At 41.8% G+C, this 20137-nt stretch overlaps 1 protein-coding gene across 10 annotated transcripts in view; it reads left to right on the forward strand.

The window, feature by feature from the left end:
* The window catches only part of heatr5a (HEAT repeat containing 5a), a 114798-nt gene that overhangs the window by 31411 nt on the left and 63250 nt on the right, over positions 1 to 20137 (forward strand). For all 10 annotated transcript variants that reach the window (XR_007382313.1, XM_048974913.1, XM_048974905.1 and 7 more), the window contains exons 8-13: positions 3272 to 3435; positions 7839 to 8088; positions 8647 to 8802; positions 10184 to 10434; positions 17103 to 17214; positions 17403 to 17555. Coding sequence is in view for 9 of the 10 variants with exons in the window: in XM_048974913.1 (XP_048830870.1) it covers positions 3272 to 3435; positions 7839 to 8088; positions 8647 to 8802; positions 10184 to 10434; positions 17103 to 17214; positions 17403 to 17555 (1086 nt within the window). In the remaining variant the exon portion in view is untranslated. The remainder of the gene's footprint in view (positions 1 to 3271; positions 3436 to 7838; positions 8089 to 8646; positions 8803 to 10183; positions 10435 to 17102; positions 17215 to 17402; positions 17556 to 20137) is intronic.

A 20137-nucleotide genomic window follows, 5' to 3' on the forward strand; every position in this document is an offset into this window, starting at 1 on the left:
GGTCTTCCCCGGGGCCTTCTCCCAGTGGTACATTCCCGGAACACCTCACCAGGGAGGCGTCCAGGAGGCATCCTAATCAGATGCCCAAGCCACCTCATCTGGCTCCACTCAATGCGGAGGGGCAGCGACTCTACTCTGAGTCCCTCCCGAATGACTGAGCTCCTCACCCTATCTCTAAGGGAGAGCCCAGCCACCCTGTGGAGGAAACTAATTTCGGCCGCTTGCACTCGCGATCTCGTTGTTTCGGTCACTACCCATAGCTCTTGACCATAGGTGAGGGTAGGAACGTACTTCAACTGGTAAATCGAGAGCTTTGCCTTTTGGCTTAGCTCTTTCTTCACCATGACAGACCGATGCAGCGCCCGCATCACTGCTGATGCCGCACCGATCCGCCTGTCAATCTCCCGCTCCATCCTTCCCTCACTCGTGAACAAGACCCCGAGATACTTAAACTCCTCCACTTGGGCAAGGATCCCCTCCCTGACCCGGAAAGAGCACTCCACCCTTTTCCACCTGAGGACTATGGTCTCGGATTTGGAGGTGCTGATTTTCATCCCAGCCGCTTCACACTCGGCTGCGAACTGCTCCAGTGAGAGCCGAAGGTCACAGTCCGATGAGGCCAACAGAACCACATCATCTGCAAAAAGCAGAGACCTAATCCTGAGGTCACCAACCCGGACACCCTCAACGCCCTGGCTGCGCCTAGAAATTCTGTCCATAAAAGTTGTGAACAGAATCGGTGACAAAGGACAGCCCTGGCGGAGTCCAACCCTCACCGGGAACGAGTCCGACTTACTGCCGACAATGCGGACCAAGCTCTGGCACCGGTCGTACAAGGACCGAACACCCCTTATAAGGCAGCCCGGCACCCCATACTCCTGGAGCACTCCCCACAGGACTCCCCGAGGGACGCGGTCGAATGCCTTCGACCGAAGTCCACAAAACACATGTAAACTGGTTGGGCAAACTCCCACGCACCCTCCAGGACCCTGTCGAGAGTATAGAGCTGGTCCACACTGCTCCTCCTGAATCCGAGGTTCAACTATCCGACGGACCCTCCTCTCCAGCACCCCCGAATAGACCTTACCAGGAGACTGAGTAGTGTAATCACCCTATATTTGGAACACACCCTCTGGTCCCCCTTCTTGAAAAGGGGGACCACCACCCCGGTCTGCCAATCCAGAGGCACCGCCCCCGATGTCCACGCAATGGCTGCTACAGGATACCTGAAGTGAACCTGAACTAAGACAGCCCCGCAACGTCCAGAGCCTTGAGGAACTCCGGGCGGATCTCATCCACCCCCGGGGCCCGGCCATCGAGGAGCTTTTTAACCACCTCAGCAACCTCTGCCCCAGAGATAGGTGAGTCTGCCCCCAAGTCCTCAGACTCTGCTTCCTCATTGAAAGGCATGTCGGTGGGATTGAGGAGGTCTTCGAAGTATTCCTTCCACCGACCCACAACGTCCCGAGCTGAGGTCAGCAGCGCACCATCCCCACCATAAACAGTGTTGATGCTGCACCGCTTTCCCACCCTGAGACGCTGGATGGTGGACCAGAATCTCCTTGAAGCCATCCGGAAGTCGTTCTTGTAACCGGTTACACCGTTTGATACTTCAGTTTAAAATCAAATTTGACAGACATTATCATGGACACTTAGAGGAGGACGGGTGTAAGGGCAGATAAGGAGACGTTTGTTAGAGGGATTTGTGAGCAGGTGACACACCATCTGTACTGTAGTGACCAACATTCTGTTTACAGAGGAATCAAAGAGTTATGCACATCTCAATCTGTTCCTCAGAGAGTCGCAATTAGGGCAGGTGATGGAAAGGTCCTTGCAGATGACACTGCAGTTGTAACGCACTGGGCCGGCTACTTTGAGCAGCTGTTTAAAGCTGATCCTCCGGGTAAGATGTTGGTGCCTTGTGTGAACAGGTTGATGGTAAGGCTGTCCTCTGTCATCATTTGTTCGCCTACCAGTGACCAAAGCAGTCTGGTTTTATGCAGTCTTTAAGACGAATATCGGCAGAGGTTCTTTGCAGCCTTTGTCGATTTACGTAAAGTGAGTTGGTTGATCAAACTACTCTGTGGGAGATCCTGAGACTTCACAAAGTTGCTGGATGCTATGGGCAGCTTGTACATGGGTACTGTCAGTGCTATGCAGAGTGGAGAGAGAACCTCTGTGTTTTTCCCCCTTCTGATTCTGGGGTTCGTCAGGAATGTGTTCTTGCTCCTACTCTGTTCAATGCTTGCATGGACTGGATGTTGGTCAGGGTTGTGCGGTCCAGTGGCTATGGGGCATCTGTTGGTGAAGAAAGATTCAATGATTGTGACTTTCCCAACAATGTTGTTATCTTCACAGAGTCAATTGAGGCTCTGTTTGGGGCTCTTGAGAGACTGTGCGATGAGTCAGTGTCAGATTTATTTAGAGAGCACAGGAGTCATGAGGTTGCTGGAAAGGGGTGTGTGGCACTCCCAATATCTTTGCAAGAGGATGAAGGTCTATATAGTCCTGGTGCTTCCTGTCTTGCTGTATGGCTGTGGAGATATGGGTGCTATCCAGTGAGCTGAGATGAAGACTGGAGTCCTTTGGTACTGTATCCTTGCGGAGAATCATTGAATACTGCTGGTTTGACTTTGTGTCGAACAAGCAGTTACTAGGTAATCCCGAATGAGGCACATTACCTGCATTGTGAGGGAGCATCAGTTACGGCACTATGGGCATGTGGCGTGTTTTCCTGAGGGTGATTTGGCTTGCAGGATCCTCGGTGCTGAGGACCCGAAAGGCTAGACTAGGTTAAGGGGACGCTCTTGTAGCACCGGGCTGTGGCAGATGGATGGCCATTTCTGGAGGGTGGGACTGAACTGTGTGTCTGCCTGGGGGGTCACCAGCCTGGAACCCAAAGTGTTTCATCATGTTCATCATGCTTAGGCTAAACTCTTTCTCTTAAACTTATTCTAGTGAATTTGAAAATGTTACATTCAATAACATTTCTAAATATACACTAGGTTTCTGTATGCTGTCATCCATCACCCAGAATTTTGGAGCTGTGGAAAGTGGCACCCCTATATTTATTGCTTTATCAGCAATACAGTCCAGTGACCCAGTAACAGCAGAGCATAACACTATATGGTTGCTTATCTTGTTTATCCTGCTTGTGCTACTTTCCTCTTTCACCTTGGATCAGTTGAAATCAGTCTCAGGATTAAATGCAGCATGTTTAGCTATGTAAGACCTAACTGAGTCGTCTCATTGGCTTCTCTGCCCTCCTCAGCTCCCAGGCAGGGCCCGTGGCGCAGCTCCCTGGAGGAGGTGATGGCGCTCCTGTGGGGCGGTTTCCTGCGTGGCGGTGGCGGCGGCAGCTTTCTGCGGGCCAGCGGGGACATGCTGAAAAGGGGCAGCTCCGTGAGCAGGGACGTGCGGGTGGGCATCACACAAGTGAGTACACCCCCCCCACTACCACCACCACTACCACCATTATAATAACTGCAGGGTACCAAGACCTATGATGGCATGTTCAGTGAATGTCTCTCGCTGTTCATGCTTTATGTGGTTTTTGCTTTTCTCAGGGTAGTACACTGCACTATGCATCAGTATCACCACAGAGTACATGCTTCCCATCAGTGTCTTTGGAAGCATGGTTTGTGTTATATGTTTTGTGTTTGGATGATTACAGTAGTGTGAATAAAATTTTCTACTGGCCAGCATTGCAATACAATGTTATGAGTTTCAGTATCAAAAGGAATTCTACAAAGATGCACACATTCATTAAAGAAGAATATTGATTAAAGTGAAATATTGTCATTGTTGTTAATTATTGTATTCCCCGTACAGCGAACACAGCGACCGCTACACCTCCGCAGATGCGTTATCCTTGCCCCAGTAGCTCAAAATGTGTTTGATTGATCTTTGCAGGCACATTGTGTGGGTCATGGACTGGAAGTGATCAGATTTTGACATATATGGCACCAAAACTGAAGCAGCACCGTATAGTGATAACTAAAAAAAAAGAGTACTTTTAGATATTTGATCCCCTTAGCGCATTGGTTCTCAAACTTTTTCTATCATACCCCACTTGGCAGGAAGAAATATTTTCATGCCCCACCTCAACAAAACAATGACAGAAAAGCCTAGGTGTAACTTTATATAGATAACATCAAACTCATTAACACTGATTTCTTCAGTAACATTTGTTAAGCAAAAAAAAAAACAGCTTTCACTTCAAATAACTTTCTGTGACATTTGTCACTACACTGCTTCAATAGTCAGCACTTTTTCTAAGAAAAGGCAAATTAAGCAGAATTTGCACTTTTACGGAGATACAACAAAAAAATCAGTCTGTATAAACAAGAACAAATGCAGGAACTTGTGAAGAGAGGTGAACAAGGCATTTAGTGAGAGTTTAATTTTTTTGGGTTTTATACCGTCACCTGCCAAAGTTTTCAAACATAAAATACAGACAGATCTCTCCTCATCTCCTACCACATTAACAATGAAATCCAGGGCAAGATATGCTTCATCATACCTGTTAAATATCTGTCCATTTTGACCATTTAAGGCTCTGATAGCAGTGAATGAGCAGGTTACTAACGGTACCAATGTGAATTCTCTGTTTTGCTGTGAAAATGACTCTGATGTTAAACATCAGTTCTGTACAAGATCCCCCCAGGTTTCTTGTACCCCACTTGTCATGACTCCATGCCCCACCAGAGGGGTGCACCCCACACTGAGAATCACTACATTAGCGTGATTACTCAAAAAGTATTTAACAGAGTTCCAGACACATTGAAAAAAACACCTCTATCGTGGCAACATAGAAAAGCTGGTCTGAATTTGGAACCGTAACGTCAATGAAAGTTGAAGGGGCTATCGCGTCCAAGCCTTCTGCATACCCAGAAAATTCAATCCATAACCGATATAGTTTAGTCTAATATTGCCGGTGCTGGCAGTGAAACAATTTGCTGGCTTATTAGCGGAATATCATTTTTTATTCTGTGAAACACGAAAGATCGATCTGCTAGCCAGACTTAATAATAAAGTATAAATATGTTGCTAGTTGAATAAATAAAATATTGTGGCGAAGAGACCAGGAGGTACTGCAAAGTTCAGTTTTTAGCAGACTGTTTTACTGTTCAGTCCTTAAAAGGGCAGCGGTGAATCAGTGAGTGAGCTTAACCTCAATTAAACACACAGACAGGGGAGCCATTTACGGTGACAAAAGTGGATGCAGGCAATTGACAGGAGGCAATGAGTCATATTCTGAACATTTTTTTTTCGGTTAGACAGCTTAAAAAAACTTGAAATACAAAACAGATCAAAATATATCCAAAAAACGAAATTCAGATTGATCTTTATTTTACTTTTGCTTTTGCCTACGTAATATTTCCATTTTGTTCTTTTTTGAAAGTGGTGGAAATGTGAGCTGGTTCTCAAAAGGCACCCAGCGAGAACCACCCCAGCGCCAACTTCATATTGATGGAAACGAGGCAATAGTGATAGCAAAGAGAAGTGTGGTTTAAAATTTCTTTGCCAGATACAGCTAATTACAGATGAACTGCATGGGTGAAGATCTGGACCTTTTCAGAATTTGAGACAAATTGCACCAAAATTGAAGCAATGGTTCTTAGTGACAGCAAAGAAACTGGTTGTGAGATAGAAATTTAAATAGGATAATTCTATTTGATATTATTATTCTATTTGATCTTCGATGGATCTTATTTCCACTTCTCAAATGTACGATTTAGTTTAACATGGCCAAGAAATACAAAATCAAACTCATAAAGTGTGAAGAAAATGTCTGGTTTGGGACGTTTTCTTCACACTTTATGAGTTTGATTTTGTATTTCTTGGCCATGTTAAACTAAATCGTTGGCGTCTTGGGTCTGTGGTCAAGCCATCCACACATTGTATTGAAGTGCACAGATACTAGCTGTAAATAAATTATTACATTCCCTGAAGTAAAATAAAAGACAAATTCATGTACCTGATGCATAAATATGTAGAGTTCCTGATACTTGTACATGGTGTGTTGAGTCTTGAGTAACTAAATGACTACAAAGCATTGTTTTTGTCTAATAAATACATCTTTGTATATTAGCTATATATTGACAGTATTTTCCAAAGCAACACTATTCTGGTATTTTGAAATCTTATTGATAAAATTTGCCTACAGGTGGGTCCCAGATGATGAATTCAAACCAGCAATTTTTCAGATACAGGGATTAGGTACCTTAAAATCTACATGCTTAAATGAGGTTATTGGGCCGTTTTTTAAATCAATGATGTTTGCTTGCTGATGGTGGCTACTAGTTGGGTAGTTGCAAAAACTGTGACCCCATTATAATTCTGCACATTTAAGTCATAAAATGCTCACAGCACTTGTATTTCTGAAAAGCAGTATGCTGATATTGTAGTGTGGAGAGTCCCAATCATAATAGATAAAATTCACGATGTTGCATAGTTGTATGTAACTATCTTTAGCTGCATTGTTGGCATGTTGAAGAAAAGGTTTGCTGGTTTAATAAAATGTTTGCTAAATTAAAAAGCTTATTAAAGACACTATGTGTGTTATGAATATTCTTTGGTTCCAAAACCAGTATGAGATATGTTTAACAGGATACAGTCATGTTACATTGAAATAAAAAATAGTACAGGATGCAGTGGGGGTCTGGCAGTGGCCCTACGCTGCACCTTTTTTAAGGCCACAATGTCCTTTTTAAGATATGGTGAACAAACCTGCACACAATATTCTAGGTGAGGTCTCACCAAGGAATTGTATAATCTTAGCATTACCTCCCTTGACTTATACTCCACACACCTGGAGATATACCCCAACATCCTATTGGCCTTTTTTATTGCTTCCCCACACTGGCGAGAATGGGACATGGAAGCATCAACATACACACCAAGGTCTTTTTCATGATCAGCTACCTTTATTTCAGTGGGACCCATAAAATACCTGTACTTTATATTTCTGCTCCCTAGATGGAGTACCTTACATTTGTCTACGTTAAATTTCATCTGCCAGGTATCGGCCCAGTCACTAATTAAATCAAGATCCTGCTGTAGCTGCTGAGCCGCTAATTCAGCATCTGCTACACCACCCACCTTGGTGTCATCTGCAAATTTCACCAGTTTACTGTATATATTGGTATCTATATCATTTATGTAAATGTTTCTGTTACGTTTGTCTTTGACAAATCATTTTCTTATAGTTGAAAATAAATATTTCTAATTTTTAAATAAATATTTATAGAACTGTATTATTTAAAATATAAAAGATCACGGTATTTGTTTAGTTTGGTTTTTGAATTCAGATTCATAGCCTAGAACCGAACTTGTGTTTTTTCCGGTAATGGACTTGGTCTCGTCTTGGCCTCGATTTGTTAGTGATGCATTCTTGACAAGGACTTGACTTCAGTGGATTCAATCACAGCACTTTAGGTAATATAAATTACCTTTGAAAGTATGGACATTAATATATACTCAAGGAAATACAATGCGCCACCTATTTGGTGGGGGAAAATGGTGCAAATTAGCATGTAATTGAAATGTGCAATAAATGAATAGGTGTAGTTTTAGAGTTATGTGTAATAACTAGGACTGAGCATTCAGATAAAAACATTTATTGGCTTTCACATTTTCAGTTGATCCATCCAGTCTCTTTAGAAATTGTAGAGGTTGAGGGGTGTGCGAGGAGTAAGGATTAGATAAGGGGATGTCTGGGGAATACACTGTTGTAGTTCTGACAGCATCTTTTCCATTAATAATAATAATAATAATTAATGATCTATGTTTTGCTGTCATGTGAGAGTATGTAACTGTGTCCCCTTCCATTCTAGGCCTGTGTGGTGTTCATTTCCTGCCTTGGTAGCAAGTGGTTGGAGTATAACTTTATGACTCTGCTGGCTCTGGTTCTGGAGTTGGTATCATACCCGCGGGTCATTCAGAACCCGGCCGAGGCCGCCTGCTGCCGCTGCTGCATCTCTTTCATCCTACGGGCCACTGTAGGGAGGCTGTTGGGGGAGAGGTCCCAAGTCCTGGCTGCCAAGGAGATTTGTCGGGTCATAGCCAAGCAGAAGATGGCCGTAGGTCTGTGTTTGCTTCTATACATACACACATACGGATATGTGTATGCTGACCCTACTCCTGTACACTGCTGCATGTGACCAGATGTATCTAGATTATTCTTAAACATGAACAGTGGTACTTATTTGTTTCTACACAATAGTATCTTTATAGATATTGGTGAGAAATTAAAGTTCATCTCATGGCGGGATTCATTCTGCCCAGTGGCAGGGTGTGTGCTCATTAACTCTCATAACAATGCTTTATTATTGTAGTAATACTTTATTCATTCCCTTGTCTTTTTATGTATCTCATCATGGTCTCCATGAGAGATACAGACATATATAAAAGTGAGAGCAAGTTTAGGTGTCACAACACAGGGTCAGTCATTGTCTGGCACCCATGGAGAAATTGGGGTTAAAGACCTTGCTCAAGGGCCTAACAGTGGCAAAGTCTACCAGCCTTGAGATTCAATCTGACAGTCTTCTGATCAATGGTACATAAGTGATAATCCACTGAGCTATGCACGGTAAAGTAACATGTCTCTGAATGTGGTGCCTTTTGCCGTCATTTCCCATTCAGATGCGACCTTGAGTGACAGCAACATGGAGAACCGTTTGAGTGCTACAGATGTGGCGGTGAGCCAGCACATTCTGGTCTGTACCCTGCAAGAACTGGGCAGCTTGATCCTGGGCCTGGGCTCTACTGCTGAGTCGCTGCTTCAGGACCCCAGTGCAGGTGAGCCTACTGAACAAATGGGTATTAAGCGGTGCCATCATTCTTATCATAGTTCAAGCTTACCTCAATCATGTCGGTCTCCAACCAATCACATATGCATCAGAAGTAAAAGCAGAAATTGATAGAGGTGTGAGAGCTATGCATTGACACTGGGACTTGTTTAGCAGAACAGATGCTGGTTTATTGTTGGTTAGCTGCAGTGAAGAGCTAGTTAGATGGAGATTTCGGTGCCAGTACTTCTGGTACATCTTGTTAAAAAGTATAAAACAGAGTTTTTGCTTTTCTGAATGATGTCCCTTTGCACACAACATTAAATGCAACTGATCATATTGAGGTTAAGAAGACAAAAGAAAGCTTGTATTATTAAAGTAACATTTGTTATATTCTGTTTGATGTGACTGTCTAAATCTGAAGAGACAGTATTACAGAAATTAACTCTTGTTTTACAGTATTTTTTCTGAAAATATAAAAGGCCAGAAAAAAATCTAAAATGATACATTTGTTTCATTGTTCCGGAGAAAGTTAAATGGTGTTTTTTTCATAATCATTTTTTTTATATGGAAGGTATTCTTATAAAAGGGCGGCATGGTGGTGCAGTGGTTAGCACCGCCGCCTCACGCCTCTGGGACCCGGGTTTGAGTCTCCGCCTGGGTCACATGTGTGTGGAGTTTGCATGTTCTCCCCATGTCGTCGTGGGGTTTCCTCCGGGTACTCCGGTTTCCCCCCACAGTCCAAAAACATGCTGAGGCTAATTGGAGTTACTAAATTGCCCATAGGTGTGCATGCGTGAGTGAATGGTGTGTGAGTGTGCCCTGTGATGGGCTGGCCCCCCATCCTGGGTTGTTCCCTGCCTCGTGCCCATTGCTTCCGGGATAGGCTCCGGACCCCCCGCAACCCAGTAGGATAAGCGGTTTGGAAAATGGATGGATGGATGGTATTCTTATAAATTCTGAGGTTGAAATGTTTTATGGGAAAGAGACTTTGAGATTATTCTTTCCTAAGTGGTGGTTCTTTTATTTTCTTAAATTCACTTTTTCACTGCAGATGTTCACCTTGCTCAGTGGTACTACAGAAATACAGGCAGTCTAGCAGCCCTGAGGTCCATGTGCTAATCATTACATTTCACCTAAGAGCTCTAAGAGACCACAGGTATTGTGTGTCTAAGTAGAAAAGTCAAGGAGTTAAATGGCAGGGTGGTTAATGTAGTTGACAGCCGGGGTTTCCCAGGCAATAAGCATGCCGGTTTCTGGCTTGTGTGTCTCTGTGCTGGGCTTCTGCAGCTTGGTGCTACTTGACCCCACCACTTTGGAGTGGCTGGTGATAAGCTACTGTTTCCCAGAGGATAAACATGCTTGTTTCTGGCCTGTGCGTCCTCGTGCAGGGCTGCTGGACGCGGTGACATCAGTGCTGCTGGACCCCAGTGCGGTGGCACGGCTGACAGCTGCCTGGTGCCTGCGCTGTGTTTCTGTGGCTGTGCCAGCTCAAGCCGCTGGGCTCATGGACCGCTGCCTAGAGCGCCTTACTGCCCTCAAGTCCTGTCCAGAGGCTGTAGCTGGGTACAGTGCTGCTATTGCTGCACTGCTGGGAGCAGTACAACATTGCCCCCTGGGAATTCCCCATGCAAAAGGCAAGGTATGTGTGCACCTCGTGATTTGTTTATGTTCTACTATGAAGTATTTATTTGTTTGTCTGTTTTTTTTAAATTTAAGCTTATGTTTCTTTGTAATTTCTATCAGAATTCATGCACTGGCCAGCAAAAATGTTAAAATGTATAAAAACACTTGCGAGAATTTTCTTCAACCGTATGTATGTATGCATCCAAGCATTTAAAATTGGCTTAAATTGATTCAGTTTTCAGATTTTTTCAGACTGTAGAGGTCTCTCGAAACTAAGTAATAGCTTGCAGAGCTATGTTCCACATCACCATATGAAGGAGTAGATCTAGCATGAAAATCTGTGAAGCTTCAGTCAAACAAATTTCACATTGGCACATAATGTGATGCTTCATCATCACCGTGCTGGGCAGAAACCACTGAATTATTGCCTGTAAAAATAATTGCTGTTTAAAAATTCCTTTAAGACCTTTTAGTCAAAGTCACTGAAATCAGCATCACTGCAGATTCCTGACAGGCGAGTCATTTTTTCACAAACTGCAAACTTTGCAGAAATTCAGAATCCAAACTTGTACTTTAATAGATAGTCCACCGTCTTTTTGTGAGTCTTTTCTCTGGGATCAGAGACCCATAACCACTGAGCAAATACATCCTAGGAAATGGTTTGTTAGAGCTCATTGTATGCAACATAAATATGAAAGGCAGGACTTGCTTCTTGATTATTAATCTTCATACGCAGTTCTTTACGCTTCTTCTTATGAGTCAGGTGTTTGCTTCTGTGTACATAGCACCCAAAATACTTGCTACTATGAAGTTGTGTTGCATGGCAATGAGCAGAAAGTTTTTAGGGAATTTAACTTTGAAAACCTTTTTTGACTTCTTTGTTCAACTTTATTTAGATTTTCTAGCAAGCAGTTTAACAAGTAACAGTTGCATTCCAACAAAGGTCAAATTCCTTTGCAAGAAAGGTCACATTTCTTTTTACCACATCCCACCCCAAGAACTCTTCTTCCAAAGAAGATAAAAGGTAAAAAATATGGGAAAATGAAAGGTGTGTGTGTGTGTGTGTGTGTGTGTGTGTGTGTGTGTGTGTGTGTGTGTGTGTGGAGGGCTGGGTCCATTCCTTACAGGTAGCAACTAATATAAAAGCTTATGCTGTTCATTGTGTGGGTGTACATGTTTTATGTGCTCTTACTTGTTTATTTATTAAGTTACATTGTTTACTAGACTGCATATCTTTAATTGAATTCTCTGTTTCTTGGTAATCTAAAGGGTGCAACAAATGTAGTCTCTGGTCCCAACGATTACACAAGTTCTCCAGAAATTCCATCATAGAAGAATTGTCCTGAGGATATTCTAATGACTAGAAATCTGATTAATATTTCTTCTGACTATATTTAATTTCTAGGGGTCTGTTATCAGTTCTTGAGATGTGTGTCTGATGTGCAGTATTGTTCAAGATGCATATTTACTTTTCAGCTGATGGACAATTAAGTTCTTACTTTGTTCATTAAAAAAGCGTGACCACAGTTCAGTTTTTTTTGTTGATAGTAAGTCATAACATGGATGGTGATACAAAGTCAGTCTGGTTGGTTAAAAGAAAATTGCCAATTGCTTTTGATTTGAAATAATGAAATCTGAATGTAAAGCTGGGCTTAGTCTCCAATCATATCTTAATGGGTAATTAAGTGAAAAACATATGCCAAGAATTAGGAGTGCATGATCTAATTCTACAGTGGAAGCATAATCTGCATTTTTACTGAGAGGTGATGTTCATCTCTGAAAATGTTCTTTTCTTGAACATAAATATGAGAAAAGTAAAAAGGTAAAATACTCTGTATATCTACAGGTTGCGCTGTCACAGCAAGGCTCGTAGAATCATCATTGACAATACTCACCCTTTCTATCATATTTTTACACCACTGCCCTGTAGAAGGCGCTACAGAGCCTTAAAGGGCCGTACCACAAGACTGAGGAACAGCTTTTACCCCTCAGCAGTCAAAGAACTAAATTCTCTTATCCCCGTCCCGCTGCCCCCACTTCCACCATTTTAAATAGCTGGACAATCTTCTCATGGAATTTTCATGCAACTACTGACAGGCACTTTAGTATTTTATGCACTTTTAATTATATTTTTAGATTATTTTAGTGAAGATAAGTTTTAATTTATGTAAGTGTGATAATGACTGTGTAACATTGTGGGCTGTTAACACTGAAGCTACTTCAGGAAAAAACAGTGTATCCATGACTCAACTTACTGCTAAGCTGACTAAATAACGAGCTTCACACAATGAAGACACAACCATACTAATCCAGGAATTGACTGGCCCACTCCTGGTCTCTGTCAGTTCAGTAGTATAAACTGTTACAAGTTTCCAGCTATGATTATGTGCAACCCAATCTTTGGCTGGAGACAGCTTCAGCAGGTTAGCCATAACAGGAGAAAAGAAAAGGTGAAAGCAAAGGTATTGCGATGGGACCTAACACATGAGGTGGATACAAGCGATTCAAACCACTTTATAATAAGACTACCCTTATAAAAGGTTTATGAATGGTTTATAATCAGGTTACTCCCTGGGAGTATTGGGCAGGGACAATGTAAAGCCCTATGAGAAAATGCGCTATACGAAAACAAAATGAAGTGAATTGGCGTTATTAATTAGGTAGTAACACATTGGAAATAATTTATAGACAATAATTTATAGACCATATAAACAAGTAAAGTTTTTTTTTTATGAATGAGTTACTACCATTTACAAGCAAAGAATTGTCCAAAATGTCGTGATATGCATACCAAGACATGTTGGACAAATTCTCTGCTTCCAACTGTGTGGGAACAGCATGGGGAAGCCACTATACTGTTCCAGCATGACTGTGCCCTAGTGCATGAACAAGATCCATAAAAATGTGCGATTTTGGTGAGAAAGAACTTGACTGACCTGCACAGAGCCCTGCCCTGACCTCAATCCCATCAAATACCTTTGGTGGCAACTAGAATGGAGATTGCGAGCCAGGCCTTCACATGCAACATCAGTACCGAACCTCACAAATGCTCTTCTGGATGAATGGGCAAAAATTCCCACATACACAGTACAAAATTTTGTAGAAAGCCTTCCCAGAAGTGTGGCAGCTGTTATGGCTACAAAAGGGGGACCAACTCCATATTGATGCTAATGTCTTTATAATGGGATGTCATAAAAGTTTCTGTGACTGTAATGGCCAGATATGGCAATACTTTTGTCCATGTAGTTCATGTAGTTGCACACAAGAAAAAAAATATAAATTTTGTGGACTTTGTGGGCTCCGTGACAATTGCACTCTCACCTTCACCATTTTAGATTGCCAATATTAATGCAACTTCAATGATGTGAAACCATTATTTCTGAATTTTTCAATGACTTAAATAACTACATGGACTATACCTCACTTTCTATTTATGATGAGGCTGTTAGAACTGTCCTTTTGTACAACTCTTTTATTTCATCCAAGGACTAATATTTTGTTGATGGACCTTAGTGCTTGCCTTGTACTGTATTTTTTCATATTTTTCCTTATGTGCATCTGGTATTAAATTGTTTGTACTGTATTTGTCTTGAAATTTTATGCGATAAAGAGAAGGTTTGCATTTATGGACTGGTTGTCATGGCAACCAGTCCAAGAAGAAATCCGAATCTTGTCAAATCATCAATGATTAAATCTGGATAACTTGTTAATCCATGTACAAAGAATACCGATATGAACTGTGTTGTAGAACCAATCATCCATGCATCCATCCATCCATGCATTTTCCAAACTGCTTATCCTACTGGGTCGCAGGGGGTCTGGAGCCTATCCTGGAAGCAATGGGCACGAGGCAGGGAACAACCCAGGATGGGGGGCCAGCCCATCGCAGGGCACACTCACACACCATGCACTCACACATGCACTCCTATGGGCAATTTAGCAAGTCCAATTAGCCTCAGCATGTTTTTGGACTGTGGAGGGAAACTGGAGTACCCGGAGGAAACCCCACGACGACATGGGGAGAACATGCAAACTCCGCATACATGTAACCCAGGTGGAGACTCGAACCCGGGTGCCAGAGGTGTGATGCAACTGCATCACCATGCTGCCCCAGAACCAATCATGGATCACTCAAATCCCAAAACTGTGTCTCCTTCAAAGATGTCAAAGGCGCCCTTTAGCCTCATAACTCAAATAGGTGTATAGACCCTTAGAATTTTTTTAGAATAGAACAGAATATCTTTATTGTCATTGCATTAACACCAATGCAACGAAATTAAAACAGCTCTCAGAGATACATACATCACTCACAAACCAACCATGGCAGTGACTTTGCCAGCTACACTAGACAGGGTTGTTGTCGGAGCACTCATTGATTTATCTAATACTGCAATTTTAAAGCCTACTTTTCTATCTCTATTGATTTTGCCATCTTCGACTATAGTCTTAAACTGGAAGTGGAATGTCACTTTAATATGGTAATATAAATAAATTAAGAAGAGTTCTACTATTTTGCAATCTCCTCATAACTTAACCGGGGATCCTTTGCTGACCTCTTAGTTGCACAGTATGCTTTATACTTCTTGGGATAGTTGCAACAAGAGTCACTCTTTATTCTGAGAACATCAGGAATATTTGAGGTAGCTAGAATTTTTGATCAACCAATGAAGATGATAGCTGTTAGCACAGGACTTAGTCTGGCTTTGTGAATTAATTTCAGTAAAACCCTCAATTTAAAACCTGATTTTGTATGAAATATTCAATATTCAATCAGTTGAGATTGAAGTATATGGTACTATTTCTGTGTGCAGAATTCTCATTTAATTTAGACATGAGACGGGAATCTCCCCAGTGGTGCGTGTCCTTCACTGGGATCTGCTGTCTGAATTAGAGAGATCACCTAGGCTGTGTTTTAAAAGGTAGGCTAAACATCTGACTTCTTGTCAGAAATCTGCAGGAATGCCTACTGGTGACTGCGGTCTTGGCCTTTAGGGAAATGTAAATAAGTAGTGATCTTCAGACTCAGTCAATAAAACTGGCTAGCCTTTTTGGTTAAATGAAGTTAGTGCTTGTCCATCTCTCCTGAGTCAGTGAGTCAATATGGGCGTCTTTTCAATCAGGAGAAAATGACCCTTTTCGGGAGGGGAGGGTGGTGGTATTTGACAGATCCTCTGTGTAGTTTAGCATGAAACATTTCTGACTTTTGGTGACTGTTGTTCTGCGTAGAATTTGCCGTTTTGAAATGTTTATGACCAAGATGACAAGATGTGCCTTATGTAAGCTGATAATGCTGTGGTTCAGTAAGTATTTGAATTAAACTTAAAGGCCATGAAGAACCTCGCTGTTCCATCATGCCTTGCATGCGATTGACTGTAATCTTAGAAACCACAGTATTTTAGCCAGATTGAACTGGAATGAGCAGAGAATATAGGTTCACTGCTAAATCTGCCAAACATTCAAGCAAAAAAAGACTAAATATCTGATTTGAGGGGGAAAAAAAGAAGTGGCAGTGCCAGAAACCTGAAAGCTGACAGCAACGTGGTGCATAGCAACTGCGCTCAGGAGGTTATGATGACGAATTTCCACAACCTTCTGCCATTTTCCCCTTATTTATTCAGGCTTCAAAGGCCAAATGAGAGCCAGTTTGCTTTAGAGCAAAATGAATGAATCAGAAGCAGATATACACTGCATGAAGCAGTCATAACTGTCTATATCAAAATAATGAAGTTGGAAACAGTAATGCAGTAATGTTAAAAAAAAAAACTATTCTTAAAAAGCTGAGATGATGCTGGGGGACAGATATCCATTTCATTCTGTGTTCTGTAAGCCTAAATAAATCAAACCACCTAGATAATATTACTGTTGCAGTTTGCATGATCTTCTTCAAAATGATACTAGAGAGACTCATGCCTGGATTTGTGTGCCTGGAAATTTATTCTGCTACTAGACACTCTCTTGGTATTTATTTGTGCAGGTTTACTGATATTAGGTTCTACATTGTGCAGTTTCATTCTTGCTCCCAGAGCTACGCTGTACTTGTTACTGGTCGCTGACTGCAAGATCAGACTTGCAGTACTGGTGGCTCCTCGACATGCCTCCCTTCCACGTTGTTTTGGACAGAATCATCTGCTAATAAATAAATGCAATGTGGCATCAGTCCTTAATGAAATTGACGTATAGATGTGTTCCACAGCGTAATATGATTGTATAGGTACATAAATAAATATGAAATTATCATCATATAAGTAGTTTAATATGATATTACCTAAAATGATTAGCGTAAAAATCAGTCTACTCCTCATACACTTCATGGGGTGGTGTGTAGCTTAGTTGGTCAGGACACTGTTTCTGTGATCAGAAGGTTCCTATTTTAAATTTCCATTTGTTCCAGGGACTGTATGACCCTTTTTTGTCAGTAATTCATCGCTTTGGATAAAATGGCTGCTAAACAAATATAAACGTCTGTCCAGATACCAGATAAATCATGAGAGTAAATAACTTTTATGTCATAGGATAATTGTGTCAATTGTCACCTTGGCAGGGGGTGAGCTCTGTGTAAAGTGGCTGTATTTTTCCATGAGTGCTTTCCCTCCCTCTTTAGTCATTCAGCAGGTGAAATGCCTACTACTATCTACACATTATCCATGTTTTCCAAGCTCTCCACGTTCTCTCCCAACCCCACAGGTAGTTCTTGGCTTGGCAGAAGACCTCCTGCGCTCGGCCTCCCAGAACAGTCGTTTAGCGCTCCAGCGTACCCAGGGTGGTTGGCTACTCCTCTCTGCACTGATGACTCTGGGTGAGTATAACTCCCTTTGCAGTGCAGATGCTTTGGTGTGTCTGTTTGTATGTTCAGTAAATGGTTATTCTATTGTTGGAGTGAAGTTGTTGCCCCCTCACAAAATGGTGTCCAAATGGGTTGACCAGTCAGTGTGAAGTATTAGTTCTGCGTGGTTGTTTTCTTATATTTTATAATTTGTCATGCAGGTCCGGCTGTGATGGTGCACCATCTCCCCAGAGTTCTGCTGCTTTGGAAGTGCACCTTTCCCCTGTCCATCCAAGAGCTCCACTCTGAATGTGGCCGTGGAGATGCTTTCACCTGGCAGGTGATGCTGGAAGGACGAGCTGGAGCACTTTGCGGTAAGATTTCCCTTCATAATGCCACACAAGGGATGTTTTTCTTCAGTGACTGTGTTTGGAGGCATGGTGGCTCAGTAAAAAAAATGTATCTGTCACATCTAGGGTTGTGGGTTTGAGTCTCACCTCTGCCCTGTGTGGCTGCAGTTTGCATGTCCACTCCGTGTTGGATGGGTTTCCTCCTGTTACTTTGGTCTACAGTTTAGGTTAATTGGTGTTACTCTGCACTATGGTGTGCCTTTAGATCTTTGATGAAATTGCTTGTGTTAAATAACGTGCTGTCCCTTTCTCCTCTTGACTCTTTAACAGAACAGAACTTACAGTCTGCTGTACTTCTGTTATCATCCCTTACTTAAAATTTGTCCAAACTGCTGACATCCTCCAGGTATACTCGCCAATTTGCCAATAACGGTTGACAAATTTCTTGCTAGATGCTAAAATGTGATAGGAGAGAAAAAAAATGTTGTGACTATGAGTTTTAAAGTAATGTTGAAATTAAGTGGTATTGGTTCTTGGTATCGGCAAATTTTTAGGAGTACGAGTATGATCATATGAGCGCAGTATTGGCCCGATGCCAGTATTGGTATCAGTGCATCCATAAAAATATTTTATATTTGGTTGCATACCCCTTGCTTGAATTAACTGCATCCAGCCTACAGCCCATAAACTTCACCAGATTTCACCACCTTTAGTTGTTGTCTGTTTTGTGGGGTTTCTTCCTTTAGCCTTCTTTTAAGAAGGTGAAATGCATGTTCAGTTCGGATAAAGTCTGGTGATTGACTTGGCCTTTCATATTTTTTCCCCTGATGAAGTCCTTTGTTGAGGTGGCAGTGTGTTTTGGATCATTGTCTTGCCGCATGATAAAGTTCCTCCCATTAGTTTGGATGCATTTCTCTGTAAATTGGCAGACAATGTTTCTATAGACTTATGCATTCATTCTGCTATTACCATCATCAGTCACATCATCAATAAAAAGCCTGTTCTAGAAGCAGCCTTGCAAGCTCATGCCATAAGCCACCTTCACCATGCTTCACAGTTGAGCTTCTTCGTTTATGATACTACTTTCTCCATACTTTGGCCTTTCCATCACTTTGGTAGAGGTTAAACTTTGTCTCATCAGTCTATAAAACTTTGTTCCAGAAATGTTGTGTCTCATCTCTCATGTACATTTTGCAAATTCCAATCTGGCTTTCCAATTTTTACTGCTAATGAGTGCTTTGCATCTTGCAGTATGGCCTCTATATTGTTGTTCTGCAAGTCTCCATTGGGCTGTGGATTGTGATGTTTCCATCCCTAGCTCTTTGGAGGTTGTTCATGATGTTACAAACTGTTTGGGGGCTTTTCTTTTCTGTTCTTACTGTTTGTCCTTCATCAGCTGTTATCTTCCTTGAAAGACCGGTTCAATTCCTGTTGCTCAGTACACCAGTGGGTTCCTTCATTTTTCGGACATTCCAAATTGTGGTACTGGTTATGCCCAATGTTTTTGAAATACCTCAGATCCTCAGATGGATTTCCCCCCTTTTCTCAGCTTCAGAAGGACATGCTTTTCTTCCATAGACAGCTTTCTGGTCTTTGTGTTGGTCCACCATTCTTAACTACAAATGTATAGCCTTCACAGGTGAAAGCCAAAGCTTAAACTGAGAGCAGATATCCAGGCCTACTTAATGATTAAACAATCAATCTCATATGACACAGCTGGGTATTAAGAAATATCTGTCACTTGTCATGTTCAAGTACTTTTGTTTACTTGAAAAACAGGGTGATTTTGATGCAAAATATGTTGCATTCTATGTTGCTCAACATATCTAGATGTAAATACCAGGCAATAAGCTGAATCTCTCATCTCATTTTTCATATTTATGTTGTTTTGATCTTACACACAAATGTACAGCAAAAACAAATTAATTGGCATTGATGTTCCAATACTGTACACCAAAAAACACCATGGGCATGCCGCAAGTAAATGATAGGAGACTCTGCATGTGCCCTGTGCTAAAGTTAGAAATATTAGCAACATGGTCTGAAAGTTTAGAATGCAATTGTCCAAGCAAGCTTATATGCTACAGAGTAGGCTGCAGTGTGTTATTCCAAACCAATTGCTAGTCACTGCCACAAAAATCCCACACATCTACCCCTATTAGATCAGTGTTCTGGTCAGGTTGTCCCATTGGGGATCCCTGACCTAGTCTGTGTAGTCTATGTTTAAAATGTATAAGTACAAAAATATGGACAAATAGAGTTACATATTGGTTGACTTAGCGTGTCACAGTCCACCTGGAAACATGCGATGCATTCTGGGTCGTTCAGTTGAAGTACATCAAGATGAGGAGCTCTCTGTCGGTCCTACTCTCGAAGGAGTGCAAGCAAGTACATGCACTGTGGTTGAGGATTGCGAGCCTGTTTTTAATCAACCAGTTGTTTAGCCTAATTGATTCCCCTACTAAGGCTGATTTCATGTGAATTCTATATATTGGTATGTATCAACTATGTATTTCTGTATAATAATCAATACTTTATTAATCCCTGTGGGGAAATTCTTTTTTTTTCTTTTACACCTCCCTCAACTTGCTCTTTGTGGAGTAAGT

Source organism: Brienomyrus brachyistius, chromosome 14, assembly GCF_023856365.1.
Source record: "Brienomyrus brachyistius isolate T26 chromosome 14, BBRACH_0.4, whole genome shotgun sequence".
Taxonomy (NCBI): Eukaryota; Metazoa; Chordata; class Actinopteri; order Osteoglossiformes; family Mormyridae; genus Brienomyrus; species Brienomyrus brachyistius.